At 41.6% G+C, this 19,087-nt stretch overlaps 1 protein-coding gene across 1 annotated transcript in view; it reads right to left on the reverse strand.

Annotated features, from left to right (window-relative positions):
* Window positions 1–19,087, reverse strand: part of ADIPOR2 (adiponectin receptor 2) — an 88,868-nt gene that overhangs the window by 5,981 nt on the left and 63,800 nt on the right. The window contains 6 exon segments of the mRNA XM_066369481.1: window positions 596–728; window positions 730–775; window positions 3,799–3,986; window positions 4,594–4,780; window positions 9,151–9,322; window positions 16,153–16,272. Of these exon segments, the coding sequence (XP_066225578.1) occupies window positions 596–728; window positions 730–775; window positions 3,799–3,986; window positions 4,594–4,780; window positions 9,151–9,322; window positions 16,153–16,272 (846 nt within the window).

Raw genomic sequence — 19,087 nt, forward strand, 5'->3', positions numbered from 1 at the left:
CTTTTTCCTCCTTTCTTACCATTAACCACATTCTAGTTATCTCTACCCCTCGTCCCAGATTTTTAGATGGGTAAAAATCTGTCCCCAAAAGGGGCGTTGGTAAAAATCTGGTCCATCACCCCCATTTCGTGAACAGGAAGCGGAGACAGAATGACTAGAGGACTTGCCAGCACAGTATAGTAGACAAGAGCGCAAACTCTGCTATGAGACCAGCCTGATCCAAACTCTGCTTATCCCGCTACACAGCCAGGCACATTGGACAACTTACCTAACGTCCCTAGGCATCCTTTCCTAAGCTGCAAACTGAAGACATTAATAACAGTTGTTATACCTTCTGGGGCTAATGTGTTAAATGAGGTAAGCCATTGAGTGAAGTGCTCACTTAGTACTGTGCCGGGCCCCACATGCTCAATAAATATAGCTATTGCTGTGCTTGTCATCCAGAAAATACAAGTAGTGAGGGAGAGTTAGGACTAGAATACAGATCTGTTGATTTGAGTCTAAAACTTTTTTCCATTATTTCACTTCCCAGTCTGCCCGTAACTCACTAAGAGATATGTATGTATATGCAATAGTCACCTCCGATTATACTTACCCAAATGTCACACTTGCCAGGAAAGAAGTGCTCGGGGATGCAGGCAGCCCCCGTGATGTAGAGGCTGGCCATCAGCAGCAACCAGCCGATCTGTCCTATGGTGACAGCCTTCAGGAATCCCTCTGCGATGACAGTGCAAGGCAGGAATGGTTCCACTCAGGCTTAGGCCCAAAAACACTCCTAGTAATCATGGGAATAAAGCAAAAATGCAGAAGAGCAATAAGGAACAAGAAATAAATATCACAGCACAGAATCAGTAATTCTATAAACTGAACACTTCAAAGTAGAATGCAATATTATTAGCTTCTTGTTTGAATGGAAGATTCTTCAAACTCTAGGATACTGCCACACAAGACAGCACAGCTATGTCCTAAAAGAGAGATCTATTTACAAATGCAAGGAGCCTTCTGCTGAGTCTTAGCTTGAGTCAGCAGTCCTCAAAGCATGTTGATTGTTTTAGAAATAGACAGCTAGAGGAGTTTGTTTAAATCACCCTAAATGCTGTCTCTTTATAGACACAGGCTGTGACATAAAGCAATATTACATATTTCATCTTCCCTTTAAAAGCAACAGGTATTGCTTCCTGCCTGACCTGTAGTGGCGCAGTGGATACAGCATCGACTGGAACACTGAGGTCACTGGTTCAAAACCCTGGACTTGATCGGTCAAGGCACATATGAGAAGCTACTACAAATTGATACTTTCTGCTCCTTCGCCACCCCCTTTCGCTGTCTGTCTCTGTCTCTCTCTCCCCTCTTATGTGGGGGAGGGATGAGAGTGTGAAAGGTGTAGGTGAGGAACAAAAGGTGGATACTGGAACTGATGAATACCCACAAAGTACTTTTGGGAACCACACCTGAACTACAGCTCAGCTAGAGATTCATCCCTTCAAGACTAAGTTCATTTCCAGGACAGAGAGAGAGAAAAAAAAAGATGCTTCTGAAAGTTTCCAGGACCAAAAAATACCACTCAGGTATGGAAATCTATCGGAATAACCACCAAGCCCTAATGTCTTCATAATTATCTACAGCAGTGTTTTCCAAACTTCTGGATAGGACTCATGTTATAAGATTAATTAAGTGAGTGTCGATCAGGATTTTTAAAATAAACTAGAATAAAATAACAAATATCAGACTGTGTTACAAGTGGAGAATTAAGCACTAGTTTGTACATGTTCTGTAATTGATATTTCTGTCAACTTAGAGTTGTGTGTGTGTTCAGGGTTGTAAAAGAAAATGTCATGATCAAAAAAAGTTTGAAGGCAACCGACCTAAACCAACTTGAAATGTGTGTTGATCAAAGCACCACGAACTCCCTGTAAGAGCCCTAACTGCTCCCACATTATGACACAAAGATTGAAGAATAACTCTTGTAAAACAATCATTTGGTAAGCTTTCTCAAAAGAAAAGGTGGCACTGGCTGGTTGGCTCAGTGGATAGAGCATCTGCCCGGCATGTGGACATCCCGGGTTCGCTCCCTAGTCAGGGCACACAGGAGAAGCAATGATCTGCTTCCCTTCCACTCCCTTTCTCCCTTCTCTCTCTCTTCTCCTCCCACAGCCAGTGGCTCAGCTGGTCTCAGCCTTGGCCCCAGACAGGTTGCTGGGTGGATCCTGGTAGGGGTGCATGCGGGGAGTCTATCTCCCTCTCACTTAAAAATATAGTAAGTAGCCTGACCAGTTGGTGGCGCAGTGGATAGAGCGTCGGACTGGGATGCAGAAGGACCCAGGTTCAAAACCCCGAGGTCACCAGCTTGAGCATGGGCTCATCTGGTTTGAGCAAAGCTCACCAGCTTGGACCCAAGGTCACTGGCTCGAGCGGGGGGGTTACTCAGTCTGCTTGAAGGCCCGCGGTCATGGCACATATGAGAAAGCAATCAACGAACAACTAGGGTGTCGCAACGAAAAACTGATGATTGATGCTTCTCATCTCTCTCCGTTCCTGTCTATCTGTCCCTATCTATCCCTCTATCTGACTCTCTCTCTGTCCCTGTAAAAAAAAAAATATATATATATATATATAGTAAGTAAATAAGAAAGAGACCTATTGCTTGTTTTAAACATTACTACATAAGTTGCTGGTATGCAAGAATTTATGTATGCACATATGCATATTCATAAATAAATGGACACTGACAGAGAAGGGGAAAACAGCAATGTTCATCTCCTAAGAGGAAGAAATCAAGCAGACTTAAATAAAAACTACTTCCTACCTCTACTCCTTACTAAAGAAAATCACTATGGCCCTGGTCTTTCAACCTGTTGTGCTCCTCTACATGCTAAGCAAAGGCTGACAATGGTCTGCCTGTCATTCTCTAAGTCAAAGCCCCTCTGATGGGTACAAATATTGATAGCAGGACATTCAGCTCTACTCAGTAAATACATTCCTGTCTCACGTGCTCGAGCAGTCTTAGCACCATGGTTAAGTACTACTGGAAGCCACCCCTGACCACTGCTCATTTGTTCACATAAACACTTAAATAGGGAAGAGAGTAAAAGTAATAAATATAAAGTTAATTCTAACTCCTAACCTAGGTTAACTGCAGATAAATCATGGCTTGAATTTTAATATTAAACAGTTTTCTTAAAAAAAAAAAAAAGGTTGAAAGGAAAAATACTCCTTTTAATATTTCTTGTTCATTCTCAGTAAGCACCGTGTTCGATACTGGGAAAAGAAAATTCAAAACACAGCCTTGGCTACAGAGTCCCCAGTCCAATGGGAGACAAAATCATGTCTCTGTTAACCCTACTACAGAAAGGCTCAGCCAAGGCACTCAAAGGCTTCTGGCTTTTCATACGGTCTCCAGCTAAACAGACATTATCCTAAATATAAAAGGCCTCTTTATCCCTACATCAGAAGAGATGTCTGGTGCCTACATTAATAAAACACAATAAGTATGGAGTCTGATTCACCTAAGCAAATTAGATATTTTTAAATAAAAATATAAAACAAAAATGACAACAAAAACAAATCACTACAAAAAAGTACACTTCATGCTGAGAGTAAGAGGGATCACTGTTTAGTTTACAAAGGTTACAAAGCCCCTGTCTTATCAACAATGTATGGCCATAAACTATCCTGCCCAAAACTCATCGGCTCACAAAGCTCACCAGTCTTTTTTGCACCACAAATAAGTAACATAATGCTTAGTAAATGACTGGTAAATAAATAAATGTTCCGTGTAAAACCTCCAAATGCTCTTACCTGCTCTTACTCCTCGATACTGAGGGGTGGCAAACATGTCCCACTGGGAGACTATAATGGCTGCAATGCCCAGCACACAGATGACAATCAAGTAGATAAAGCAAGGTTGTGGATTACAGTAAAAAGAATAATAAAGCCAAGGAACAAAACTTCCCATAATAAGAAGAGCAATACCAGAGTAATCCAGTCTAGAACAGGGAAAAAAAATCCATTTAATGTTAAAGATGTTAAACATGTTCTCGCTATATGTTCAAATTAATCCCCCATGGCATGAGCTGGCAATGACAGCTAAGAGCATACTGGGCTGCTTGCTTTAAGAGTTCTGCCAGTTCTGCTAGATGCTTTTCACAAACCCACGGACTCTAAATCATTGATCAATACAGGGACTGGCCCTGGCTGGTTGGCTCAGCAGCAGAGCATTGGCCCCGCGAGTGGAAGTCCCGAGTTTGATTCCTGGTCAGGGCACACAGGAGAAGTGCCCATCTGCTTCTCCACCCTTCTCCCTCTCCTTTCTCTCTCTCTCTTCCCCTCCCACAGCCAAGGCTCCACTGGAGCAAAGTTTGCCTGGGCGCTGAGAATGGTTCCATGGCCTCTGCCTCAGGCGCTAGAATGGCTCCAGCCACAACAGAGCAACGCCCCAGATGGGCAGAGCATCGCCCCCTGGTGGGCATACCAGGTGGATCCCAGTTGGGCGCATGAGGAGTCTGACTGCCTCCCTGCTTCTAACTTCGGGAAAATACAAAGAAAAAAAAAAAAGAAAGAAAAAGAAAAAACAGGGACTTTACAGATACTTACTTAGAAAAGAGTCGGGAGACCCCTTCTGAGTGGCAGTAGACTGTATGGAAGAGCCATGAGAAAGAAAGGCAGAGAATAGCCCCCAAGAAGAATAACCCAAAGACCACCTTCTCTTGCAGAGGGGCCACAAAAGAGATGTTCGGGCGAAACATATAAAAGATTCCCAGGCACAGGAAGAATACACAACCTAGGAAAAGAGCACAGGAGGGAGAAAAGATTATCCTTTTGAAGAGATAATGTTACATGCTGATTATGTTTTCAATCTTTCACAATCACAAAATCTGGATTGAAAGTTCCATAAGAAAAATTTTCTAAATAACCAAAACCTATCTAAAATTTTGGCTACTTCAAACATTGTTGGCATCATATACTTCTCAACTTCATAAACTGAGTATACAAAATATACCATATTTTTTGCTCTGTAAGAAACACCTGACCATAAGACACACCTAGGGTTTTAAGGAGGAAAATAAGAAAAAAATATTCTGAACCAAATGATGAGTTAAAATGTTTAATAAAATACTGTATCTTTTGCTCCATAAGATGCACGGGGATTTTCCCCTCCACTTTGGGGGGGGGGGGTGCATCTCATGGAGTGAAAAATATGGTAATCACTTATTTATCAAAGAGCATAATCCAAAAAGAAAGCAGACAATGCTGCTTCTCTTAGAAAACTGTATTAGTCGACTTGTACCTCTAGATCTAATATGAAATTTCATTTATAACATTTTTGGCACATTATGCTACAGTCCAGCTTTGAAAGATCCATTATGCATTTGAAATGCAAATTTCAAGGAAATTCAATACCTCCCAACCCTGCCAAGAAACACAGCTTTCCTCTACCAAGAGCTGTCAAGGAATACTATGCTTCTCTGGTCCTTACCAACTGGCCCAACAGATTCAAGAATTAAAGACAGCCTGACTAGGTGGTGGCACAGTGGATAGGGCGTCAACCTGGGACACTGAGGTCCTGGGTGCAAAACCCTGAGGTCGCCAACTTTAGCACAGGTTCATCTAGATGGCTTGAGCTTAGGGTAGCAGCTTAAGCGTGGGATCATAGACATGACCACATGGTCGCTGGCCTGAGCCCAAGTCACTGGCTCAGCTGGAGTCCCCTGGTCAAGGCACATATGAAAAGCAATCAGTGAACAACTAAAGTGAAACAGCTATGAGTTGATACTTTTAATCTCTCTCCCTTCCTGTCTGTTACTCCTTCTTTCCTGGAAAAAAAAAAAATTAAGGATAGCAAAATGCCTGCTCAGGCTACTTCATACCAACTTTTAAACTGTTCTTCACAGTAAGATGCCATGTTCTTACTTGCTTAGGGAAGGGCCAGTTAACAAAAGGAAGGCACAGATATTAAGAATTTAAATATTTGCTAAGTGATTCTGTGTAATCCATTTAATAAAACATTCAGCCTGGAGTCAGACATCAGCAACAAACTTGATTTGATACTCTGTCTTACTCTCACTATACTACCAAAGTGGGAACATGGGGACACTGTGGAAAGCAAATGTGATAAAAAAATTCAAGTCAAAGTGGTAAGGCCAGAAAGTACTTAATATACAATAAATAGTTCCCCACTTATCCAGTTTTGCTTTCTATGGTTCAGTTACCCATGGTCAGCAGTGGTCTGAAAATATTAAATAAAAAATTTCAGAAATACACAATCCCTAAGTTTTTAACTGCATGCCATTCCGAGTAGCACAATGAGATCTTACGGCATACCGCCCAGGTTGTAAATCACCCCTTCGTCCAGCATATGCTCCTCGCCCATTAGTCACTCATTAGCTGCATCCATTATTGGAGGTGGGGGGCCGAGGTAACACACAGACACCGCACTCATACAACTTTTATTGCAGTATATTGTTATAATTGTCCCATTTTATTGTCAGTTATTGTTAATTTCTTACTGTCCTTAATTTATAAATAACATTTATCATAGGTATGTATGTATAAGAAAAAACATAGTATATACAGGGTTCAGTCCTATCAGCGGTTTCAGGCATTCACTGGGGGGTCTTGGAATATATCTCCCTTGAATAACAGGGGACTGCTGTATTCACAAGGTTTTGAAATCATCTCTATTATTAAATTCCAGAATATTTTCATCACCCCCAAAAGAAGCCCTATCCCTGTTACAGTCATATCCCAATTCCCCAATCCACACCCCAGATAATCACTAATCTTTGTGGCTCTGGATTTTCCCATTCTAGGCCTTTCATGTATCTGGATTACATAATATGTAGCCTTCTGTGTCTGGCTTCTTCTACTTAGCATGTTTTCAAGGCTCACTCATGTTGTAGTATGTATCAACATCAAGTAATTATTTCATTGTCTGGACACACCACATTTTCTTGATCCATTCATTAGTGGATAGATTTGGGATTGTTTCTACTTTTTAGCTATTATGAATAATGTTGCTAAAAACATTCATGTACTCATATATGTGTGAACATGTATTCAATTTTCTTGAGTATATGCCTAAGGAGCAGAAATGCTGGTAACTCTGTGTACCTATTTGAAGAACTGCCAAACTGTTTTCCACAGGTACTGTGGAAAATATCCATTCCCACTAGCAATGGATGCAAGTTTTAATTTTCCACATCCTTGCCAAGACTTGTTATTTTCCATCTTCCTGATTAGAATCACTCTAGTGAGTATGGTATGGTATTTCATTGCATTTCTCAAAGTATCTGGTTTGCATTCTCCAAAATGACTAATGACGCCTGACCAGGCAGTGGCGCAGTGGATAGAGCGTTGGACTGGGATGCGGAAGGACCCAGGTTCGAGACCCGGAGGTCGCGCGTGGGCTCATCTGGCTTGAGCAAACAGCTCGCCAGCTTGGACCCAAGGTCACTGGCTCCAGCAGGGGGTTACTCGGTCTGCTGAAGGCCTGCGGTCAAGGCACATGTGAGAAAGCAATCAATGAACAAGAAAGAAGTCGCAACGCGCAACGAGAAACTGATGATTGATGCTTCTCATCTCTCTCTGTTCCTGTCTGTCTGTCCCTGTTTATCTCTGCCTCTGTAAAAAAAAAAAAAAAAAAAGAAAGAAAGAAAGGACTAATGACTTTTGGCATTTTTTCATGTGCTTATTGGCCATCTGTAGATCTTCCTTGAAGAAATGACCACTCAGATGCTTGACTCATTTTTTAAAATTGGGTTGTCTTTTTATTGGTTAGTTGTAAGAGTTCCTTACTAGCCCTTTATTAGATATTTGTTTTGCAAATATTGTCTCCTATTCTGTGGGTTGCTTTTTCACTTTCTTGATAATGTTCTTTGACATACAAAAGTTTTTAATTTTGATGAAGTCCAATTTATCCATTTTTTCTTTAGTTGCATATGCTTTAAGTGTCAATTCTAAAAACTTGTCACCTAATTCAAGGTTACAAAGATTTACATCAATGTTTTCTTCTAACAATTTTACAATGTTAGTTCTTATGATTATTTGGTCATTAATCCATTTTGAGTTAATCTTTATATATGGTGTGAGATAGGGGTCCAAGCTTATTCTTTTACATGTAGTTACTTAGTTATCCCCAATACCATTTATTAAAAAGATTATTCTTTCCTTCATGTATTCCTTCTTTAATATACAATCATGATGGAAAAAATATAGATCACATTCTACTTCAAGTCAAACTGAAAGGTAATTGTTCATATTTTAAGTAATGACTTTGAACATTAGCTTATTCTATTTAATAATGACCTTCTTCTCAGTGTCCATTAAAATACAGTGTCCGTAAAGTCATGGTGCACTTTTGACTGGTCATAGGAAAGCAACAAAAGATGATAGAAATGTGAAATCTGCACCAAATAAAAGGAAAACTCTCCCAGTTTCATACCTATTCAGTGCAGTTCAATGTGGGCTCCATTTGTTGCCCTACACACATCCAAACGATAGTGAAGTTCTTGCCACACACAGGTAAGGACGTCTGGTGTAACAGAGTGAATAACGTCTGTGATTCTCTGTTTTAAGTGATTAATGTCATGGCGCTTTGTTATAAACGTGCCAATATTCACGTTGCACTTTGGTCACAAATTTGAATTTAGCCAGCCACAGAACACACTGAACTTTCCTCTGTCCTGTCCACATCTCGACTGACATGGCCGTCAGCTGCTCCGCTGTATACACGGTGTTACGTCATCATCTGCCCATGCGCACATGCTGCCACATCATCCTACAGAAACTGGGAGGGTTTTCCTTTTATTTGGTGCAGATTTCACATTTCTATCGTCTTTTGTTGCTTTCCTGTGACCGGTCGAAAGTGCACCATGACTTTACGGACACACTGTAGTATACCAGATTTTGTGTAGTACCTTTCTCTTGGCCTGGTTCAAATACTGTCTGAAAAATCCAGTAGAGAAAAATATAACTCAGTTGTAATAAAATCATAGTGCAAACCACAGAGCAAATCAGTGAGAAACTACATCATTAGAAATCCAGAAAACAAAATGGTAAATCCCAAACACATTTTTAAGTTCTGTCTTCACCATCAAATAAACAGAAAAAAGTAAAGAATCCCCAATTCATCACACCACTGATATTACACACCTAAGAGATGTGTCCAGATGTTGCCTGTCTCCGTATGTATTCTGAAAATGCTCTTAAAACAGGCCCGGAAAGAAGGCATAGGGGGTCGGTGTCCATGTAAAAGGAAATCATTATCCTTGAGCCAGTCTGGTAGTACATCATGAGGGATTACTCGCCACCGACCTTCCCATACCTAGAAGAAAAACATTATCAAATACCTTTGGGGATTTGTCACTTTAGCAACACTGGTCCCAAATTAAGACCTCTGACATTTTCTTATAAGGAAAAAATAACTTATTTTTAGAAATATAAACACATTTATCCTACATTAGGAGTTTTTAAAAAACAGATTGCTCAAAAAATGTATTTTTAGTCCCTGGCCATGTGGCTCAGTGAATAAAAGCATCATTCTCACACACTAAGGCTGCAGGCTCAATCCCTGGACAGGGCTCATATAAGAAGCAATCAATGAATGCATGACTATACAGAACTAAGTAGAACAAACTGATGCCTCTCTCTCTCTCTTTCTAACTTCCCTTCTCTATCAATGGGAAAAAATTGTTTTAAATAAGATACTTTTTAAATGGGGGCTTTTCCGTGAGCTCATCCAGCTTGAGCACAGGCTCACCAGCTTGAGCATGGGGTAGCCGGCTTGAGCATGGGATCACAGACATGACCCCATGGTCACTGGCTTGAGCCCAAAGGTCAATGGCTTGATCAAGGGGTCACTGGCTAGGCTGGAGCCCCCCAGTCAAGGCACATATGAGAAAGCAATCAATGAACAACTAAGGTGCCGCAACTACGAGTTAATGCTGCTCATCTCTCTCCCTTCCAGTCTCTCTCTCTCTCTCTCTCTCACTTAAAAAAAAAAAAATGGGGGCTTTCCTTAGGAAAGGAGAAGAGTAAATGCACTCATAAGAATATACCTTAAAGAGCGGTCTCAAACTTTGTTTCAGTCTGGTGTAAAGTAGGGAAAGTAGGGAGAAGGGTTCAAAGTCCCACCCATACTGATTCTTCTCCATCCTCCACAACACTTTATCTCTGAAAAATCCCTGCGATATTAAATATAACCATTTTTATACTTAATAGTCCTCTTGGTGATAAATGAACTATACAGAATCATACTTTTGTGCCTTTTGCTAAACTATCTTTTTCCCTTTACTCTCTCTTCTCTTCTGACCACAGAAAATATGAAATAGAAAAGAGAGACTAACCTGTGGTGGCACAGTACATAGAATGTCAACCCAGAATGCTGAGGTCACCAGTTCAAAACCTAAGGGCTTGCTGAGTCAAGGCACATATGAGAAGCAACTACTATGGCTGATGCTTCCCACTCCTCCCCCTTCCCCTTTCTCTCTCTTTTTCTCCTCTCTCTAAAATTAATAAAATCTATTTTTTTTGTTGTTTTTGTATTTTTCTGAAGCCAGAAACGGGGAGGCAGTCAGACAGACTCCCGCATGCACCCAACCGGGATCCACGTCGCTTTGTCACGACCAGAGCCACTCTAGCACCTGGGGCAGAGGCCAAGGAGCCATCCCCAGCGCCCGGGCCATCTTTTGCTCCAATGGAGCCTCAGCTGCGGGATGGGAAGAGAGAGACAGAGAGGAAGGAGAGGGGGAGGGGTGGAGAAGCAGATGGGTGCCTCTCCTGTGTGCCCTGACCGGGAATCGAACCCAGGACTTCTGCATGCCAGGCCGATGCTCTACCACTGAGCCAACCGGCCAGGGCCTAATAAAATCTTCTAAAAAGAAAAAGAAAAAAGAGATCATAGAAGTCAGAAAATCATGGATGTCTGCCATTAACTAGCTGAATGAGCTATAATCACAAAATCACCAGGCCTCAGTTTCCTTATTTATAAAATGAGGATATGTCTGACTGGCAGTAGCACAGGGGATAGAGCATTGACCTGGGATGCTGAGGTCCTAGGTTCAAAACCCCAAGGTTGCCGACTTGAGCATGGGCTTATCCAGCTTGAGCATGGGGTTGCTGGCCTGAAGCCCGGGTCGTTTGCTTGAAGCCCAAGGTTGCTGGATTGATCAAGGGGTCATTGGCTTGGCTGGAGACCCCAATCAACGCACATATGAGAAGCAATCATTGAACAACTAAAGTAACACAACTACGAATTGATGCTTCTCATCTTTCTCCCTTCCTCTGTATATATATATAAAAAATTAGAAGTGTTTCAATTACTTCATAAGAAAACTATGAAGAGCAAAAGAAATGACCCAAAGCACCTCATATATGAGTTAGCAAACCTCAACATCCATCCTAAACATGGCATTAACCTTAACCATCCCAAGAGGCTATCATCTGTCTGAGAATTAGTAACTAATCCACCCTCTTCGTGTTGCAGAGATGACAAAGAAGTTAAGCCTTAACTGCCTTTCAAGCCCCTTTACCTCCCTTTCTCCCTTCTCCTCACTGTCCCTCTCACATCAAACTCTAAAGGAAAAGGGATCAGGAATTTGGTATCCTTTCCTTAAAAAATTTGTCAACCTCTGCACTCTGCTTCTTTTAATGTCTCTCAGCCCAGAGAGGTCATACCACAAGGATCACACCTGCTTCTGCTCTCCAGAAAGATGTAAGAAAAAGTGCCAGGCACATGGTCGACCTCCAGGCTTCAGCCTCAGGCCACGATTCCACTGCTCTCCTCGGAGTCCTTGTGATACACAGCACGGCAGGGCCACACAGACCTTGTTCTCTCTCTACTATGTAGGACAATAACCACTTACTTGCCAGCTACTATGCCCATTTCTTTCATTCCACAACATCTCCTATTAATCCTTCCTAACTGACATTTAGAAAAGAACTTATCCTCTGTGTAACTCCAAAGGAAATGAGGACTAAAATCAAGGACAGAAGTGGCCCTGTGGTTACTAGTGCTAATCTGACCATTCAATGCTTGTTCCTAATAAAATAAAATAATGGCGAAAGACTAACCTAGAGTTTTTATGTCTACTGCTAATATTACCACCACCTGCAAAAGTAGCTGTAGCTTCCACAGGGCTTGTGAGAGAGAAAGCAAGAGACAAACACACACCAAGATAATGAATATCTTTTATCTAATTTGAACTCAGTAAAGGACAGTTTTTGTTGAGATTAACCTTACAAAATGCTTCTCCTCTGTTATACTTGGGGAAAATTGTATTTTCTAAGAGGGAGAGGAAGACAGATATCAATCCTCCTATCCTCAAGGCAGTTTACAATGCACAATCAGTTCTACTGTGATCACATAAGAAATGCTACTATTGCCACACACAAAATAATCAAGTGCTGCCTTTTTATAGTCAGAAAGAATATATTGTGTTTCTTACTATATAGTTACATGTGCATATAATGTCAGAGTGATCCCTCCCTCCATTGTTTCTATACAAACATTCTAGTGGTCTAAAAACAGGGAGCTAATTATACTACAATTGGTGTTATATTCAACAGACCCTGCACCCTTATTCTCAACCAAATGTCAACCCAAATAGGTATCCTCTTTTACCCCTTCAAAAGAACAGAGTTACAGTTTAAAGACATGCTTATTTATAAGCCTCACAAAGACACTGCCTAAATCAAACTAAGCAACAGTCTATATTAGACCATATAGCACACAAAACATAATTAAAAAAAAACAAAACAAAACACAACTACTCAGAATATACTTATTCCCACATGGGCTAGACTATGCTAGTAAAATAGCAGTAAGTGAAGACTGAAAAAAAAGAAGACCAAAATCAAACTTAGACCCTCTATACAGACTAAAATTATTTTATGTTCCCTATTTCTATAAGAAAAGCCTTTCCTAAAGGAAAAGTACACCAGCAAGGCCACAGGACACTTCATTTTAAACTGTCTCCATTTACTTGTTTCCAAATCAAGAAATGAATCCTGTGTCACTGGGCACAGCTAGTTTTCAAGCCCGGCTGGTTGTACCACCACACGGGGGGTGTGGGGAGGCAGCTCTCAGGAACACCATGTAACTGGAAGCCTCTTCTTGTTGCTCTCACAGATAAGACTGCTAGGGGATGATGAGCAAATGGTGTATCCCTTTCTGTGCCCCAGTCATTTTTCAGTGAAACATAGTTTGCAAGGAGGAAAAAAAAAAAAAGCTCTGTTTATTCCCCCACTAACTGTAACACTGCAAGTTTTATTTGCTTTTTACTTTATTCTTAGTTCAGACAGAGAACAAAAAAGCAGTGAAGTTAGTTAGCTACAGTACTCCATTGATACATAAATATTAAAACCCCTAATGGCCCAGACACTAAATACTCAAAATTTGAGAGCTTGAACGACAAACTTGGTTTTGTTGTTTTTGTTTTTGTTTTTTATTATTATTTTTTTTTACAGGGACAGAAAGAGAGTCAGAGAGAGGGATAGATAGGGACAGACAGGAACGAAGAGAGATGAGAAGCATCAATCATCAGTTTTTCATTGGGACACCTTAGTTGTTCATTGATTGCTTTCTCGTATGTGCCTTGACCGCGGGCCTTCAGCAGACTGAGTAAATAACCCCTTGCTCGAGCCAGCGATCTTGGGTCCAAGCTGGTGAGGGGTTTTTTTTGGTTTTTTTTTGCTCAAGCCAGATAGATGAGCCCGCGCTCAAGCTGGCGACCTCGGGGTCTTGAACCTGGGTCCTCTGCATCCCAGTCCGATACTCTATTCACTGCGCTATCGCCTGGTCAGGCGAACTTGTATTTTTGAAAAACAAAATATATCTTTTGTATCCCTCTGTATTAATTCTCCTGAGTCAGCAATCACTACAATGGATCTATTGTTTTTGCTTGGCTTTTCCTTCACCAATTTTCAAACATTAAAATTTTCTGGGTTCTATGCCTGACCTGTGGTGGCGCAGTGGATAAAGCGTCGACCTGGAATGCTGAGGTCGCCGGTTCGAAACCCTGGCTTGCCTGGTCAAGGCACATATGAGAGTTGATGCTTCCAGCTCCTCCCCCCTTCTCTCTTTCTGTCTCTCTCTCCTTTCTCTCCCTCTCTGTCTCTCTCTCCCCTCTAAAAATGAATAAATAAAATAAAAAATAAAAAATTAAAAAAAAAAATTTTTTTCTGGGTTCTAAGAACACCCATAAATGTTTATGCCCCTCCTCCATCACTCTCCACTCATTCCTTCATCTTGGAAGGGATATCTATATCCAGATTATGTTTTCTTCCTGTTCTCTGGTCCAAAGTGTAGTATTCTTTTTTTCTTTTCTTTTTTTTGTGGCAGAGACAGAGAGAGTCAGAGAGAGGGACAGATAGGGACAGACAGACAGGAACGGAGAGAGATGAGAAGCATCAATTCTTCAACGCGGTTCCTTATTGTTCATTGATTGATTTCTCATATGTGCCTTGACTGGGGGGCTACAGCAGCCAAGAGTACCCCTTGCTCGAGCCAGCGACCTTGGGTCCAAGCTGGTGAGCTTTTGCTCAAACCCGATGAGCCTGCGCTCAAACTGGAGACCTCGGGGTCTCGAACCTGGGTCCTCAGCATCCCAGTCCAACACTCTATCCACTGCGCCACCACCTGGTCAGGCCCAAAGTGTAGTATTCTAAGTCAACTAGCCCCAATTATTTTTAGTGTCATTGTGAATGGAGAAAAACCTAAGTTTAATTTTCAGGTTCTATGACCACATGCATGAAAAATCCTGGTTTCATAAAACCCATGAAAAAGCTGAGCACAAAAATTTCTCTCTAGGCCCTGGCCAGTTGGTTCAGTGGATAGAGCATGAGCCGGGCATGCAGACGTCCCAGGTTTTATACTCGGTCAGGGCACACATGAGAAGTAACCATCTGCTTCTCTTTTCCTCCCTCTTCCCCATTTTTCTCTCTTCCCCTATCGCAGCCAGTGGCTTAATTGGTTCAAGTGTCACCCTTGGGCATTGAGAAGATAGCTCAGCTGATCTGAGCATCGGCCCCAGACGGGGGGTTGCCAAGTGGCTCACAGTCCGTGTACATGCTGAAGTCTCTCTCTCTCTCTCTCTCTCTCTCTAACTCTCCTCCTCTCACTTAAAAAAAAAAATCTCAGCCTGACTAGGCAGTGGCACAGTGGATAGAGCGTCAGACTGGGATGCGGAAGACCCAGGTTCCAGACCCCGAGGTCACCAGTTTTAGCGCGGGCTCATCTGGTTTGAGCAAAGCTTACCAGCTTGGACCCAAGGTCACTGGCTCGAGCAAGGGGTCCCTCGGTCTGCTGAAGGCCCGTGGTCAAGGCACATATGAGAAAGCAATCAATGAATAACTAAGGTGTTGCAACGCACAACGAAAAACTGATAATTGATACTTCTCATCTCTGTCTCTGACTCTCTGACTCTGTAAAAAATAAAAAAAATAAAAATAAATTCTTTAAAAAAAAACCTAAATAATCAAGAGTTTTTCAGGAATGTTTTTTAATAAATGAATTTACAAACACATATATACACAAACAGACTTACATTAACTCTAGAACACAACTGTCCCAATCAACTGATCAAGTGACTATAAATTTTCCAGTGTCCCTGACCTATTCTCTAAGCAATTCCGGTTACCATTTTTGGGGGGGGGAATCTCCATGATAGGACCTAATCGATCAGTAAATGAATTGGAAGAAAAACCTTAGAACAGAAAATAGACCGAACTGGAAACACTAGGCGTGGGAAAACCGGGCAAAGGCACTCTAAAGAGTAGTGTGGTGACCAGTGGACTCCCTAGAAACAGCAGCACTCTGGCTATCCCAGTCAACGGACAAACAGATTCAGGGGACTTAGAGATGACATTTTAGATGGCACTCCAATTTTGTTTCATTCTGTTTTGTCTAAACTATTAATAATCTGTATTAGGAAAGACCTGTTTCCCAACTGAATGTTCTAGTTTTCTCAAAACTTGATCATGGCTGCTGCAGGCAAATGTATTATGCCTTGTACAGGGTTCAAGTCATGAGATTGCCTCTGTCTCCATTTTAGCACAGATTATCCCCAGAGCAAGGTACTACCACTCTCCTTAAAGGTTTCTGTTTGGGAAGGGCTGATCATATAACACAAAAATGAAAAGAAGCTAGCCTCTTACCTTACAAACAAACTCTTCCATTCTTTCCATAGCATGATGGGCTTGTAAGAGAGGGGACATGCCCATGAACCCCTCCTCTTCTGGAGAAGCTTCATCATCACACTTGTGGGCCTCGGAGCCCTGTAAGGCGATCAGAGAAACAGTCAGGGGCAGAGACCAGGAGTCCATGAAACAATCAACACACTTTCCTTGAAGAATTATAAATGAAATTCTCTTAAGGTTAAAACAATGCCTCAAACACGTAACAATATAGGAAGTAAAGTCACTTTATTATAAAATTATGAGTATTAAAAATGAAGAACAGTTACCCACATTTTCTCCAATAGACAAACCATAACAGCAGCATTCTTATGTTTGTTTCAGTAGCAAATTCCTGGAATAGCTTGAATGGTTTGTTTTCTGTTTTAAGGATTACATTCATAGCCTGATCTATGGAGGTGCAGTGCGATAAAGCATTGACCTGGAATGCTGAGGTCGCTGGTTCAAAACCCCAAGCTTGCCCGGTTAAGGCACATAACATGAAGCAACTACTACAAGGTGATGTTTCCTGCTCCTCCCACTCTCCCCATAAAAAAAAAAAATCAATATATAAAATATTTTTTAAAAAGATTTCAATTCATAGAACCCATAATACTATTAAATATATCAAGTTGAGGAAGTACTGAGTTGAAATCTCCAAGAATATAAAATAAATAATTGTAATACAAAGGTTGAGAGACTTGCATAAAGATGATATTAGTGGCAGAACCAGGCTTACTACTTATGAACTTCCTGACTTCTGTCTAGTCTTTCCACATTCTTGAGGAAATGATCAGTTTGTCTAAGGAAATGAAGAAAGAAATGCCAATCTGGTCAGACCTTAAGGGATAAATCACTAAATTAAGATGTTTCCAGATCAAGCTTCATACTAGTTTAGACAGAATGGTACTCGTGAGAAGGGCAATAGACTAGACAGAAGTCAGAAAGTTCGTAAGTAGTAAGCCTGGTTCTGCCACTAATATCTTTATGCAGGCCTCTCAACCTTTCTGTGCCTCAACTTGCTCATTCTATCTAAAAGGGGTTTAAACTAAATAATCTCTACAGTCTACTCAACTCTTTAAAATCTGTGTGTAGGCCCTGGCCGGTTGGCTCAGCGGTAGAGCATCGGCCTGGCGTGCGGGGGACCCGGGTTCGATTCCCGGCCAGGGCACATAGGAGAAGCGCCCATTTGCTTCTCCACCCCCCACCCCTTCCTTCCTCTCTGTCTCTCTCTTCCCCTCCCGCAGCCAAGGCTCCACTGGAGCAAAGATGGCCCGGGCACTGGGGATGGCTCCTTGGCCTCTGCCCCAGGCGCTAGAGTGGTCGCGGCAGAGCGACATCCCGGAGGGGCAGAGCATCGCCCCCTGGTGGGCAGAGCGTCGCCCCTGGTGGGCATGCCGGGTGGATCCCAGTCGGGCGCATGCGGGAGTCTGTCTGACTGTCTCTCCCCGTTTCCAGCTTCAGAAAAATACAAAAAAAAAACAAACAAAAAATCTGTGTGTAACTCAATGACTAATGACATGACAGCACAACAGAACTGTAATTCCATATCTAACTAAGAGTCTGCTAGATAAATACTACTACTAAACATGACTACATCAAGAAGTGAACTGATCTTCACCACCAATTAGAAACAAATTGGTAAGGGTGAACACACAGAGGTAATATAGGTAATCTACCACAACACCTGAATTTGCACATATTTAAGAAGAAATTCCAAGATTTTGTTTTTCTACTCTTCACTTTCCAAAATAGTTAGAGGCAATCAAGCTGTATGTGAGACATGTTGCACACCCAATTTCAGTTTTTCAAAAAGTATATTTTCCAAGAAAACTAGCTTAAACTTGTTGCTATACATTCTTACCAATAAAATACCCCACTTCTTTACTTATTTAGAACTTACATATCAGTCTTTCAATGCCCTATCCATCATATTTCTTGTTTAAAACTCTTTCTTAACTACCTAGTTGTTCTCAACATTTTTATGGTTGCCACCTTCCCTTTACCCCAGCATTTTTAGACTACTTCTTCCTTCCCGGTGAAATTATAACAACACAGATATACTATATATCTGTTTATATGCTATGGCTCTTTTGGGGGCTACACCGTATTATTTAAGAGTTCTTCATTCTCCACAAACAAGACGTTTCACCAGAAAATGTATGCCCTACCTAACCCATAGTAACTGCTTCCCCTTCTGAACTCCTTTAATGCTTCACTTAAAATCTGTACTCTCACTGGACAACTGATATAATCTCTGATTACAGTTTATTTTACTGACTCACACTATTTGATTTAATGTGCAATAGAATTTTCTATTTTTTTGTATATCATCTCCTAAACTAGATTTTAAGTGTCTGTCTTCTTACCTGTGCCAGTCAGAACAGGAGTATTTTATATACTTACACAGTGGCTAAATTAATTAATGCTTTAAAAGACCTTTGGCTCTGGCCTGTTGGCTCAGTAGTAGAGTGTTGGCCCGGTGTGTGGATGTCCCAGGTTTGATTCCCAGTCAGGACACACAGGAGACGCGACCATCTGCTTCTCCACCCTTTCCCTCCCCTCTTCTCTCTCTCTCTCTCTAACCCTCCTACAGCCATGACTCAATTGGTTCAAGTGAGCTGGCCTCCTAACATGGCTCCGTGGGCTCCGCCTCAAGTGCTAAAAAAAATGGCCTGGTTGCTGAACAACAGAGCAATGTCCCACACGGGCAGAGCAGTGCCCTATAGAGGGCTTGCTGGGTAGATTCCACTCAGGGCGCATGCGGGAGTCTGTCTCTCTGCCTCCCACTTTAAAAATAAATAAATAAATAAAATCTTAAAAAAAAAAAAAAGTAGGCCTGACCAGGCGGTGGCAAAGTGGATAGAGCATCGGACTGGGATGTGGAGAACCCAGGTTCAAAACCCTGAGGTCACTG

The sequence above is a fragment of the Saccopteryx leptura genome, chromosome 2 (genome assembly GCF_036850995.1).
Source record: "Saccopteryx leptura isolate mSacLep1 chromosome 2, mSacLep1_pri_phased_curated, whole genome shotgun sequence".
Lineage (NCBI taxonomy): Eukaryota > Metazoa > Chordata > Mammalia > Chiroptera > Emballonuridae > Saccopteryx > Saccopteryx leptura.